The sequence below is a fragment of the Taurulus bubalis genome (assembly GCF_910589615.1).
Source record: "Taurulus bubalis genome assembly, chromosome: 20".
Classification (NCBI taxonomy): Eukaryota; Metazoa; Chordata; class Actinopteri; order Perciformes; family Cottidae; genus Taurulus; species Taurulus bubalis.
In genome coordinates, this window is record NC_136608.1 from 10,376,595 (window position 1) to 10,390,658 (window position 14,064).

A 14,064-nucleotide genomic window follows, 5' to 3' on the forward strand; every position below is an offset into this window, starting at 1 on the left:
TGTCTTTGTGTGTGTGTTTGTGTTTCTTAATGTGCGTAATTTCTTACCTTCTGTAGCAATTTAGCTCCAGAGTATCTGGTGGACAGGGCAGCTATCTCTTTGCCAAAAGACACCGCCCACTGCTGCACCCTGGACACGGAGAAAACATGATCAGTGACAGATAATCAATGCTGTTATCAATATCTATGAAAACAATGCAATAAACAAAAAGGCATGGCAGGTTTATTTGTATAGTACATTAATTAATGTGGCCATACGGTCCAATGAGTCAAAGGGACTCTTCATATCATGACAGCCCAAAAGAGTTGCTTATTAGAAAGACGTCTCAATTAAATAACTGACATTTTAGCAAATAAACATGTTTATTACCGAACAAAATTATGACTTTGTCACATTGGATATTATGAATATGTAAAATGCATTACAATAAACTGAACAAAAGCACTAAGTAAATGTCACAATTGACTCCATTAGCAATAACTCATTGTGTTTAATCTCTGAAACACAAATCACGTTTGAACTTATTTCACTGCTACAAGCAGGAAAGTACTTTCCTTGAACTTAACACAGTGCTTTGAGAAAAGCTAATTAGAGAAAGAGATAAGGCCAGCTTCTAAATCACCCTCTTTCCAAATCATTTCACGTGTGTCTCGTCTGAAGAATAAGCCGAATAAAACAAGGTCCATTGTGAGAGTGACCCTGAAAGTATGCAGTCAATTATGAAAAGAGGTTTATGGTGCTCACCAAAAACAGATTAAAACAGATTACCGTTAAGGTAAAAGCTGACAGTCGTCTAGGTCAAGAGGTTACTCTGTGCTCTATAACATGAAGTAATTCTACAAATCCTTCATGCGAATGCAGCCAAGGAGAGCTAATAGCGGTTAGAGAGTAGACAGGATGTGACAGATGGCTCAACCTATGGGGAGCCAGCCAGCTCGCTGCAGGTTAGCAGGCATTGCCACGTTTATAACCTGCTAACCTCAGTACTTCAAATATTGTTTTGACTTGTTGATATGATTTATTTGTTAATATGAGTTAATTTTAAAACGTGAGGATTAAAAATGTAAAGTGTAAATCTTATCCGATTATTTTTATTTTTGTTCAGATATCAAAAACGCTATTGACAGTTGCCTTGAATGAATCAGATCACTGTAACTGTTTTAAGGTAGTTGAAATGTTTGCTGCACACTCCCTGTCGTGCCTCTGAGACCGAATGCTGAGCTAGAATACCACTGAGGCCAATCAAGGTCAGATTAAGACAGAGCTTTAGGCTCATCACGCACCAAATACAACACGGTAAGTAACTTTCTATGGTTATGGTAAAGGGGCAACTGCTCACTATGAAACTTGAACAAAATTACAAAATCTCAACCACAAGCATTTCTGAGGGTATCTCGGGGTTGTCACAGTCAGAAATAACTTGCTCATCTCCTAAATGGTTGCTTTTATGTGTCATTGCTATTGATGTCTTTCTAACAGTTATCTGTTTTCCTCCTGCCTGCGGAGCGATGTTCCCTCAGAGGCTAAAGACTTGACCTTTTTGACCTGAAATGCTCTGGTCATATCCCGCTAACTTCCAGAGCCAGAGGGGACCTGCTGCCAAATCTTCCCCAAGCAGAGTAAAGCATTTTGGGCTCAGTGACGTTCGTTGGCTTTCTGAACTCTGCTGACCCCGGAGCTTTAATATCCCCTGTGACACCAGGCCGCCTAGTGACAGCGCGTGCTCGCTGGGCTGTAGAAGGGCAGGACTCACACATACACAATATATGCTGACACTGGACAATCAACCATTGCTTTCATGGCTTTCAGTGCAATTAACAAAATGCTGTGTATTTCTGTGTTTCTCTGAGTTTCTCTGTCTCTCTCAACCCCTTCCACTTTAACACACACACGCACACGCACACACAGTTAATAGGCTATGGTGGACTGACAGCACTGTATCGATTTGTTAGTGTTTTTTAGTCAGCAGAAGGTTTGAAAGCTGTTCAGGGAAAGAAGCTTCGTCTGTTTATTGTGGAACAAACAAACGCAGCGTTTCATTCCCAAAAGAAAGAAATGAGAGGGAGAAACTCACCACTCATTTTACAAAGTGAACGCTGGTGTGAAAATAAAACACATTAGGCATTATGAGTTGATGCAAGCCCCTTGTTTAGAAGCCATCTTTGTAGTTGGGAAAGTAAATGTTTTTTTATGAGCACAGTTTTTCCAACAATAGTAGACATAGTTTTAGGAATTCATAGTACCATTCATTTAAACAAGCACATCGAAGAGGGGATGTAAAAAAGATGGAAAGGAGTTGCAAATAAATACAAATCAAAAAAATTGTATAAATTAATAAATTTATCGTTGTCAGTTTTACAATAAAAACCTTTTGTCAATAAAGCTCTGAATGAAAAAATATGTAATGCAATGTTAAATGCAGCCCTACATACTGTAAGCTTTGAATGCACAATTGATAAATAGACATAAGAACTGGACACAGTTTACAGCCATGCATGTGAGGGGGTCTTTAAAGTTAAGGTGGGTAATGTATTTTAGAAAAAAAATGAATTGTCAAAGATTTTGAAATCACAACTGCAATCAAAACATCAAATGCTCTGACAATTATTTATGTTTTATCTAGTATCTGTGGCTGTTGAAGGACTGTAATAACCCCGTCCAATCAGCTACAGTCTACCTGCCTGTCTACCTGCATCCACTCTGCCCATGCACTCATTGGGCATCACTGGAGTCTTGACAGCTGTGAGCACTAACAACAGCCATGTTCCTTGTTTGCGTTCATAATGATAATTTAGGAGTCACTTTGGCGGGAGGCCTGAAGGAACGTGCTGTCAGGGTTTCTGACTTGGCGACTCTCTTGCTAGATTTAGCAGCTTTTGGAAATCGTGCTGCTTTCTACTTTCATTGGAAAATAATTGGCAACAGTGAGCTGGATTTGTAGGTTGGATCATTTATTCAATCTGAGCTTAAAGTTAGGCATGATCACAATGACAGTATTAACATGCTGATGTTAATCAGGTTACCAAGTTCCTATGGCAAAATACACATTAGTCTTGAATAGTAAAAATGGTATAGCTAAGCAAACCATAAATAATAAATAGAAACATAATCACCACCATATCTATATTATTTGTATTCATTGGTTTATTTGATCAATATCTGTGCACAGTCCGATTCATACGTCATCTTCAACATACTTGGCTGTAGCTGAGTGAGAGGGTGCAGGACAGTTTGGCAGTTAGCTACACCCCATCCCACAGGTGCCCATATGGCCCATATGTATCTGTGTGGAGTCATCAGCAAAAATAGAAAGAACATGTGTGGCTTCAAAAAAGGACAACGTTACACGTGGACTTGGCAGGGTGTTCACGTGTAAATGAGCTGGTAAAAATGTTGATGTAACGTCTTAATAAAGAACACGGTTTGGGGCCATCTTACTTGTATTTACCGCTAAATGGCAGCACATTGTGTCTCGTTGTGAGGAGGCAATCTTAGTAGCCTCCACCGGGAAATACAATCATAGCAACTTTTTTGAGAAGGCTGGGTAAGTGAAGTCAGTCACGTCAAGATCCCTGGTAGATACAAATCTACGAGATCTAATATTTGAATGAATAAATGACGTTTTAGGGATTAAAACGAATGAAATATACATGTGCCTCTCACAAAACCTGCACAATCTATGTAGGTATGATCTATGTATGTATGTCAATGTAAATGCTCTCTCTATGGATCATTATCCGCCTTCTTCTCTCTCTCTCTCTCTCTCTCTCTCTCTCTCTATAGATAGATAGATAGATATCTATATATATATCTATATAGATATATATATATAGCAATATACATTGACATCCAAACTTGATCCGACAGAAATGGTTTAGTTCCTGGGGGTGAAACACCAAGTGTGAGTGTTCTCTAGTGCAACTGTACTCACGTTTCGGGTGAGAGCTTCATCTGGCCCTCGACCATCAGGCACAGCGAGCTGGAGTGGATAATCCACAGCAGCAGCATCAGCCTCCCTCTGCGCGGCCCACTCCTGTCCGATTTACTGGCATTCCCAGCATTTCCCCAGATCCAGCGATTCATCCCTGCAGCTGCCACGATCCGCATCAGTCCAGCAATTGTTGCACGCTGGCTCCAAGAGAAACAATATTAAATCAGGACAGCGCAAAGTGAGATTAGAAGTGCTTAGGTCACAGTGCACTCACAAAAAGAGGGAAGTTGTTTGCTTTATAGTTAATGATGTGGTTGTGGGTTTTTGGAGCTAAGTGTTGAAAAAACAACACTAAGAGCGGTGGGAGTCAACCAAAACAGTAAAGTTGCAGCCTATTAAAATTGTAATAAAAGAAGCTAAAAAGCTCCATAGAGCTGAGCAGAACTGGGTGGGTGATCATTCTCTGTGAGTTTGTCACCATGAGCAACCAATATATATAATACATTGTTAATATGAAGTAGTGACTATAGCCACTTTAAATGTGGTCATCGTATTGTATCACAAGCACAAAGCCTACTTCAGAATTTGCAGATCAAATCCACAACTTGCTCGGACCTAAAAAGAATAAGACTATTGGTCAACTTGCCTGGTAAAGTAATTGTTACCGAAATATAAAGATCCAATCCACAATTTTCTCAAACACATTCATGCATAGTTAAGATCTTGAAACCCTCCAGAGACTTGAAGAGAGGCAGACCTGGCAACTGAGCAGCCTAAAATGTACAAGGATCCTTAGTGACACATGGAGAATCTGTGACCGTCCGAGGCCTGTTCAGGAAAAGCAAAGGATCCAGAAAGCTCACATGAGACATCCAACGACAGAGAACGCATGTCATCCTAAAAGCAGTCACAGATTTAAGGCTCAATTTGGCTTCGAAGAAGGATACTGAGAATCCACAGTCTGTGAGTGGAAAGATTTGAGAGCTGCTTTTCCTGTGAGCCAAAAGATTGAAACAATCCCATGTGCTGTCCAGAAACGCAGCATGCTAATTTAAAAGCAGCACGAGCTGGAGCCAAAAAGTGGTTTGCAGGAAGACTAAAATATGTCCACAAATCAATATAGATGCAATTTTACTGAAGATTACTCACTATGTTATGTGGTCAAAGCTTTACAACCATTGCCTTTGAGACATGTATGTCTGGAGAGAAAGTTCCAATGTGACTGATAACAAATAAAAAGTGTCTGGTTGATGATTTGATGTCAGCTCCACTGGTTCCCACAGCGCACAATAGAGTCTAGAAAGCTCCTGTCTCCAATGTCAAAGGTCACGTCTGCACACCAGGAGTCACAAAGGAGTCCCGCCATATTCCTACAACTCCCTCTCCACACCTTGTAATCCGATTTCAAGCGCTCCCATCATCTACTGCTCTCCTCCATGCTTCCTCTCTTCGATCTAAAGGATGCTGGGGGGGAAAAAGGGAGAGGGATGAAAGACTTGGGTCGTCCCGGTAAACTTTAGTCTTTGCCCACGCTCAAATCCTTGCTACCAGAAAGCAAGGTTTTCCCAAACAGGACATGCACACATATTCCCAAAAGTCAGGTGTTTCTGCCGTCCTTTCCAGAAGGAATCCTTTCTGCTGACCTCACATCCCGGTGGATTTAGACCGAAACCACGCAGCACAGGGACACGAATACTCTACGCGTGAGATGGAGTGAATGATAGATGGAGGGATAGTGGGACTTCCTCTCTCTCTCTCTCTCCAGTGTATCTCTTCCTGCTCTGCGGGACCAGTTTATACCATAATCCAGGCAGGATTAAACCCCTCCTCCCTCCATCCCTCCTTTACTCTCTCCATCCCTCTCACTCTCTCTCTCTCTCTCTCTCTCTCTCTCTCTCTCTCACACACACACACACACACACACACACACACACACACACACACACATTAAAACAAACACTACCTCCCTCTCTTGCCCTCATCTTTTCTCTAATGCTCTTTGACCTGATGCCATTCTAGTCCTGCTAGTTGTGTTTCTCTTCCTCTTTTTCCCCCTTAATCTTTCTCGACAGGCATTCTGCTATCCCTCCCCATTCTTCTTCTCCATTTCTCTCTGAGTTCTTTGCTTGATCTTTCCCTGCGTGTCCGTTTTTACTGAGAAAGAGAATGAATGGAAAAAAAGGTGGCAGTGGTAAGAATGAACTGAGGTCATCTGTCATGGGGGAAAGAAGGGGAGAAAGAAAGAGAGAAGATGGGGAGAGTAGAAGAAAAGAAAAAAGAACAAAGAAATGGGAGCAAATGGGAATATATCAGGAAGAAGCGAGGGAAAGGAGAGTCTGGTGGGACGGCTGTAGTTGCATCAGAAGGGAGTCACAATTTGTGGAGGAAGATGCACTTGACTGACCCAATCTTATAACATACACACAGAGAGACACCTAGTGGACTCTTATTGCCTCACACGTATGTCACACACACACACTCTCACACACACACACACACACACACACACACACACACACACACACACACACACACACACAAGGTGCTGCAACATCCATCTATCAACTCTGTAAATCTGTAAATCAAACAGTCTCTAAGTTACAGTAGGTTTAGAAATCTGCAGCTGATTGAAGACAACTGCAATCTCACATTCATCTCATAATCTATTTAAATTACCCCAGGAGTAATTCATGTTTAAAAGCCTGGTTTATCTTTATTTTGTCGCTGCTTTGTCGGAGTGAACTGTGTGGCTACCGACTACGGACACTTTGCTCATGAATGAGAGCCCCAGCAGAGGCATGACGCTGAAATGACGTCGAGAGCTCAAATGGGCTGTCAGCTGCTGGGACCATTAAGCAACATTTAACTCAATACCAGGGACACACACACACACACACACACACACACACACACACACATACACACACACACACACACACACACACACACACACACACACACACACACACAGTAAAACATCTGCTCATGCTGTTATGGAAATAAAATGCAGTAAAACACACATGTAGAAAGAGTCAGATTAATAACATGAATGTTTAAGACACTGACTGAAATGTAGTGTCAGGAACACACACACACACACACACACACACACACACACACACACACACACACACACACACACACACACACACACACAAACAGATGCATGCACATACTACTTATCTACAGTATAACAGCTGTTGGACTCCTCCTCCCCCACTGACCCAGATCACTGACTGGATGAGTCCCCCCCCCTCTAACATAGATGAACGATAACCTCTGGATGTTTCTATCAGCAGAAGGAGTTTAATGCCAAACTTACTCTGAAAGCAAAGCAACAAATAAAGACTTGGGTTTAAATAAATCAGAATTATCTCCCGAGCCTGGTCCAGTTGCTGCTTTGTAAAAATCCTTCGCATTAAACGAACAATTGTAAGCAACTTTACGGTCCAGAAAGTGATCGTTTTTATTCAGCAGTGGTGTAAGAGCATATCGTTTAACATAATAGTTTTGCAGAAAGTATCTCTAAAACCGGCAAACAAAATGTAAATCATAATCAATACCAAAACTGAGGTGGAATTATGTTTATTCTATTTCCATTCATTCATCTATCCAGTTAAGTCATGTCTTTGGTTTTCCCAGAATTCCAGGCTTTTCTTTAATTATATTTTACTTCACATTTAGGATTTTTCCAATTTAATACCTTTTAATAGTTGGCCCTTTTTTGTTTTTGGACTCCTTTTATCTTATTTATTTCTCTTTTTCATCACTTCAACAACACATATCTATATGAATACATAAAACTGTGATCCTCAAACACCATCAATCACCACTGTAGGATAGAATAACAACAAAAACTCACTCACCTGTGCCCTTGCTAATTATGGTGCCAACTTGTCTTGTCTGAGTGTAGGAGACTGAAGAATGATTCCTAAAATTCAGTTTGAACTCAGGACAACTCTTTAGCGTTAAAAGCCATGAAAAGATATAGAGGATAAAAAATAACAATATTTGTTTGTTTTCGTCACCTCTTTAGCATCAAAAGTAAAAACGGTTAATGCAGATGACATCCTCCATTTGAGAATACAGTGGCAACAAAAGTGGTTTGGACTCCCTGAACAAACTGAAGACCCCGCCTCCCTGGGCATTGGCGGACGCGCGGACGCACGGACGCGCGCGCGCACGCGCACGCACGCACACACACACACACACACACACACACACACACACACACACACACACACACACACACACACACACACACACACACACACACACAAACACACACACACCAAAGTCATTGATTAGTCTAAGCCAGGGCTAATAGTCAGCCCTTAGTTTTAGCTCCATCAGCTAAACCAGTGGTCTGAAACCTGTGTGTGTTTTCCTGAGGTTTTGGTTTTAAATGTCCTAATAATTGAATTTAACTATACTTTTCAGCTTTTTTTTTGGTACTGTAGCTAATTCCGGTCTGCTTCTTTAAATACTGATGTTAATTACCATGTGTGGTTGGTTGGGGAGAGGAAGCAGGAAGGAAGAAGGGAGAGGCAGCCAAATTCCCCTGGTGCAAGAATAAAAAGTGGGCAGCGTTTCCAGTCAGTGTTTGGGGTTCCCAGCTGTTATTTGTGAGCCATCAACAGCCCTGATAACAACAGTTAGTACTAATGGACTGAATTGTCACACGACGATATCGAAAATATTATGAAACACTAAAAGTCAGTGAGGGCAGAGCTGATTTAAATCTCTTCACTGTATTCCGTTAGCCATACGCAGTCTGTTTAGCTAAAGAATAAAACTCTATGGCATGGGGAGAGTGAGTGACAGGTCATTATCCCCATTGTCCCGAGACTCCATGGTCGCCAGCTGATGACTTCATCTGAGGATAAATCAGTCAATCAGGCTGTCAATGAATCAGTTATTCATCATTTGTTGTCAGTTCATTTCCTCAGAGACAAGCAGTGTCATTGCTGCACACCAAATAAAACACAACGCTGCAGTGATGTTGAATGTTTTAAGTGCGTGCTATTTGACACCGAAACTGTTAAACTTTCCTTTGAGGTCTTCCAACTAAAAAGCTGAGGTTAAACATATGTAACAGATGAGAAAACAATCTCCATAAGGTCTCCACCACAAAATCCATTTAGTAGCTGCTTCATCTGCTTATGATTTGATCAAAAGCTCCACAACAGCCACTGAATGTACCTCATAGTGAGCTCGTCTTCGAGCTTAACAGCTGCTTCGTTCAGTCAAATCAACTCCATTGTGTCAGCAACTCTGCTTTATTGGCTTCTACTGTGTGCTCGGCTAGGCGCGACAAACACAGAGAGCAATTTAATATCGGAAAAAAATTATGTTGTATAAGGTCTATTAGAGTTAATTGGGCAAGGTCCCTCAATACTGCTCGTTGTGTAAAAAAACCCAGTTGATTAATCACTGCAGACATTATGTCACACTATTGATTGTGGCAAAAGAAGGCAACGATGTGACATTAAAGAAATAATTAGCGCATCTATTATTGAGTATTACTTGAGGCTGGATCAATCTTGAATAATAATAATAATAATCATAATACCAGTCAGCCATGCAGATCCATTGACACAACAAAAAAAGACGATAAGCAACAACAAAAAGAGTTTAAGAACATTTAATATCCAATTAAAATATATTCCAGTTTATGTAAAACATTCCCGAAAAAAAGAAATAAAAATGTTAAAAATGTTTTAATTGGCATTCCAATGCCTCATGTAATTCTAAATGACAATGGTAAAAAAAAAAACTTTATTGATGAATAAAAGAAACAAAACAGGATCTGACAAATAACTGGATACATGTCATATAAGAATGAATTTGTACTTTTGTTAGCTGTACATTTATTTGTAATGTAATGTGCTGGTTATTTGTATTTTGACAACAATTCATTTTGCTTGAGTACAAAAATAGGGAAAAAATATTCTCTTTCTTTTCTCAAATGTATCTTTTTTTTTGCTGTTGCTTTTGTGTACTCTCTGGTAGCTACTGTATAGTCTGGCTATATACGAGTTTAGCACAGGAGCTAAACCCAAACTGAAAACCCTCACCCCAATCAAATTTTAAAAAATGTATTGACTTTAACTTCTCAGTGTATGAATCATACCAGTATTTTGGAAGTGCTTTTTCGATCATATTTTCTTTTATATTTGCTTTGAACAAGCCTGTGGATTCAAAACAATTATTATCGTATATATATATATATATATATATATATATATATATATATATATATATATATCTTAATACCTTCTCTGCTGCTTTTTATGGCTTTAAATCCATTTTACCCATTGTTCGTTCAACAGGACTTACCATCAATGTATCAGGCAAAGTGTTCGATGAATAAACGTTGTATAGTCCCTGGGAGGCGGGGGGAGGGGATTCCTGCGAGATGTTGTTTGGCAGAGAAAATGTTCAAGAACTGTGGAATGAATGCAAAATCACAACAACTGGAGTGATATTTCAGTGTGTTAAAAGATTGTCAGTGGTTTTTCTGTGGTGATGAAATCCCCTATGTTAAACTGAAATAAAAAATCCTGACTGGATTGTCTAATCTTTAAAACTCTGCCACTAAGTAAACACACAGGTAACCCTCTGAACTAGCTCTCTGTGAGGTAGGGCAAGTTAACAAGCTCCTAAACGTTCCTTGTTACTTTGAGTTCGATGGATACCATGTCCTTTTTAAGTCTTCATTAACTGTAACTAAAATATCAATACAGATATTCATCCCAGCTAAAGCGTGCTGGAGAAGGAGGAAAAAAAATACTCAAAATAACAAGGTATCATTTATAAAAACTTTAAAAGAATTTGGATAGTAATATAATATAGCTTAATGTTTTCTTTTAGAAATCAAACTAGTAGGAACTTAATTTAAAACAATTGTAAATTAAGATCCAACAAATTCTTTTGACAATAAAAATACTTACTTTTCCAAATGTACAGAACACAAAACATGTTTAACATGTTTTACATTTAATTTCAAAAGTGGAGTCAGTTTGAGCATATCCTTCAGCCCTTGTTTTTAGCCTGGGAAGGCTTGTTTATCAGAGCGCAGAAGACTGGCTGGTGTTAGAAGACTGACGGCGTAAAGATTACACAAAACAAAACAAATTAAAATAAAATTCTGCTACATTTGGTGAAGAAAATAGTGCAGGGAACTACTAAATCCAAACACCTTGGAAAACAGCGAGTTTGCATTATAGGCTACATTTTCCCTTCACTACAGGTGATGTCACGACTGTATAGTTATGTCATATTTGTGCCAAAAATTGTTGTCTTTTCAAAGCAGTCACAGGATGAAAAGTAATGTTTGTTTTTGTTGTTTGAATGGAAACAGACATTAATATTTTTTTTTATAAGAAATAGCTTATTTTTTTGTTGCGACTAGAGAGACTTGATTCTAAGGGAAGAGATTCAGGTTAACTGGCTGCACAGTGCAGAGGAGATGCAGTAAGTGTGTGTTGTTATTGGATCTGCATGAGGAAGTGCTACATCCATGTTCGATGTAGAAGAATGAGCCCCACTGCTCTGGAGAGGGAGCATATGTATAGACAGAAGGTGTGAAGAGTCATCAGTACTTGCTGCTGGAGTCATTAGTAAAGCGGCTGATGTAGGCTTCATAGATGCTGTCCAGGAACGAGCCGTCACTCTGAAACACACAAGCAAGGTCACCATACTGTATGTCTGTGTGCATTCTCACACATACTCTGCTTTTCCTTAATGGACAAAGTGAAATGAAGTGTCAGTAATATTGTTTTTACATGGATCATGTGCAGCAGTGTGGCTTGAAGCTGGCTTCTGGACAGGACTCTGATCTCCTCCTGCAGCGGGGGTCTGGACAGGGTTGAGGGCGCAGGGCAGCTCTCCTGGGTAACCGCTGACAACGTGGCACTGGACTTGGCCTGAGTGAACACACTGGGAGAGAGGAGCATGTTGGGGGCCACAGTGGCTGGTATCCGCTGGGGGCAGATGACCTGGATGGACAGCGATACTTATTAATACTCCTTAACAGTAATCATTTACAGCCATCTAAATTAAGAATTAAAAAAAAAAGGTCAACACGTAAAAGACAAACACGATCACTACTCCATAGTGCTTACCTGAAACTGCAGCGCAGCCTTCTGACCGGCGGTGGCTGTGGTCTGGTTTGAGACCGGTCCTACAACTGAGCCTGCACCTTGACTTTGATTGGGTCCCAAGAATCGAGGAGCCAGTCCGGGACAGAGTCGAGGGGGATCATGGGAAGTCAGGCTTTGCTCTTGCTGGACCAGCTGGAGCTTTTGCAGGAGCTCATGAGGCGACACCACACTTGACATCTGGGAAGACAGACCTGACGGGAGAGCATGATTAGATAATTAGAATTGAACATGCATCTTGGCCAAAGCATTTTAGAGTTTAAATAGAGAAAAAAAAAAAGATAAAGACACAGTCTGGAGATAGGCCTGTCGCAATAATTGCCTGATTGCGATTATTTTAGTGTCACAGACGCATCTTTAAGAATAATAAATGAAAGGCTTTGTGCAAAAGTAGGTTGGAATCTGTGAAGGTTGACTCATCTTAGTTTATATACAAAAACAGAATTCCACAAAGAGTGTGTGTTAATTATTTTAAGGACACTGATTTCATACTTTGTAAAGGTTAAAGGACTTGGTCAATGGTCCCCTGAGATTGCAGCAAATCTGATAAAGCAGAGAAAATATCAATGAAAATGAGTTTCTACTTAAATATGTATTTATTACTTAATATTTATATTATATTTACTTTATTGTATACAATGTGAAACATGTATGTGGGTACATGTATTCAGTACATGGTCATACTGCTTATTCACAGCATAATGACAGGATAAAAGATGTCCCACCTGTTCCCTGTATAGTTAAAGCTGACTGGCTGTTGTGCGCCTCCGTTTGAAGTTTAGCGAGGCTGAAAAACAGCTGCTGGCTTTGTTGCGCTTGAAGGTGGGAACATGACACAGAATCCACCAGTACGGGCTGAGAGGAGAGATGGGGGTTCTGCTGCAGAGGAGGCAGGTTAGCGGAGGGAGGAGGTGGCTGGATTTGGAAAAGTCTCTTGATTGGGTCAGCCTGGAGCTGTTGCTGCTGTTGCTGCTGTTGCTGCTGCTGCTGCTGCTGATGATGATGAAGGTGGTGCTGCTGCTGATGAAGATGATGGTACAGGTGGTGATGGTGGTGGTGGTGCTCCAGCGGCACCCCGTTGTCACACAGCCTGTTCTCGGGGGACTCAGACACGGTCTGGAGAACGCCGCCGACCACCCCGGCTCCTCTCTGTCCCTGCATGAGTTTCTGGATGGCCGGGCAGTGCTGCTGCTGGTGCTGCTGGTTTTGCTGTTGCTGGTGCTGCTGCTGATGATGATGCTGCTGCTGCTGGTTCTGCTGCTGCTGCTGCTGATGATGATGATGCTGCTGCTGGTGGGCGGCAGTGGGACTCGGCAGCAAGCCCACAACAGCATTTCCACCACGTTCCCCGACTGTCTGTCCTCCAATCAGAGCCCTGAGCCCTCCATCTGAACACGCAACCATGGCGACGTTGCCTCCCTTGGAGGTCACACTTCTGGTAGAGTTCACCGTGTCGTCGTATTTCAGTGAACGGGCAACAGGTGGCCGCGCGACTCGTCCCGTTGATGGCCCCGTCTCAGGGGCAGCCATAGGAGAGACTGGGTCAGGTTTGGATGAGTGTTGGTGTTGAGATTGAGAGCCAAAAAGAGTGGCCAGAGAGAGAGGCTTGGGTTTAGCACGTTCACTGTCCTGGATGAGACAAATGGAGGGAAGGATAAGAGAGGGAGGGAGAGTTGTAAGCAAAGAGGAAACTACTGCAACTAACTGTGGTGCGGTTACTTCTGAAGTATTTTTAACAAAGCAGGCCGACTACAAAAGGTCATTAACACTTCCTGTTATTGGGCGTGAAAACCATTTAACTTAAACAATTTAACTTCAGCTGATACCTTTCTTTGGTTCTCTGTGGATTTAAAAGCCTCTCTAGCAACCCTAGAATGAGATAGGAAGTGGATGAGAATGTTTTACCTGTGTGTTCGGTTTAACAGGTATTGGTTTGATGAGGTTGGGGTTTCCATGAAGAACAGTGCTGCT

The 14,064-nt window shown here is 41.2% G+C and overlaps 2 protein-coding genes across 2 annotated transcripts in view; both read right to left on the reverse strand.

Moving 5' to 3' along the window:
• Positions 1-4,107, reverse strand: part of cacna2d4a (calcium channel, voltage-dependent, alpha 2/delta subunit 4a) — a gene marked incomplete at both ends in the record, with an annotated part of 73,969 nt that extends 69,862 nt beyond the window's left edge. The window contains 2 exons of the mRNA XM_079236069.1: positions 48-129; positions 3,932-4,107. Of these exons, the coding sequence (XP_079092195.1) occupies positions 48-129; positions 3,932-4,107 (258 nt within the window). The remainder of the gene's footprint in view (positions 1-47; positions 130-3,931) is intronic.
• A 7,407-nt stretch (positions 4,108-11,514) lies between these two features.
• LOC306752346 (mRNA-decapping enzyme 1B-like) lies at positions 11,515-13,623 on the reverse strand (the record flags this gene model as incomplete). The annotated part of the gene is made up of 4 exons (XM_079236097.1): positions 11,515-11,606; positions 11,719-11,931; positions 12,058-12,287; positions 12,789-13,623. 4 exons carry the CDS (start codon positions 13,621-13,623, stop codon positions 11,529-11,531), a joined length of 1,356 nt encoding a protein of 451 aa, XP_079092223.1. The 3' UTR covers positions 11,515-11,528.
• Positions 13,624-14,064: the final 441 nt, after the last annotated feature.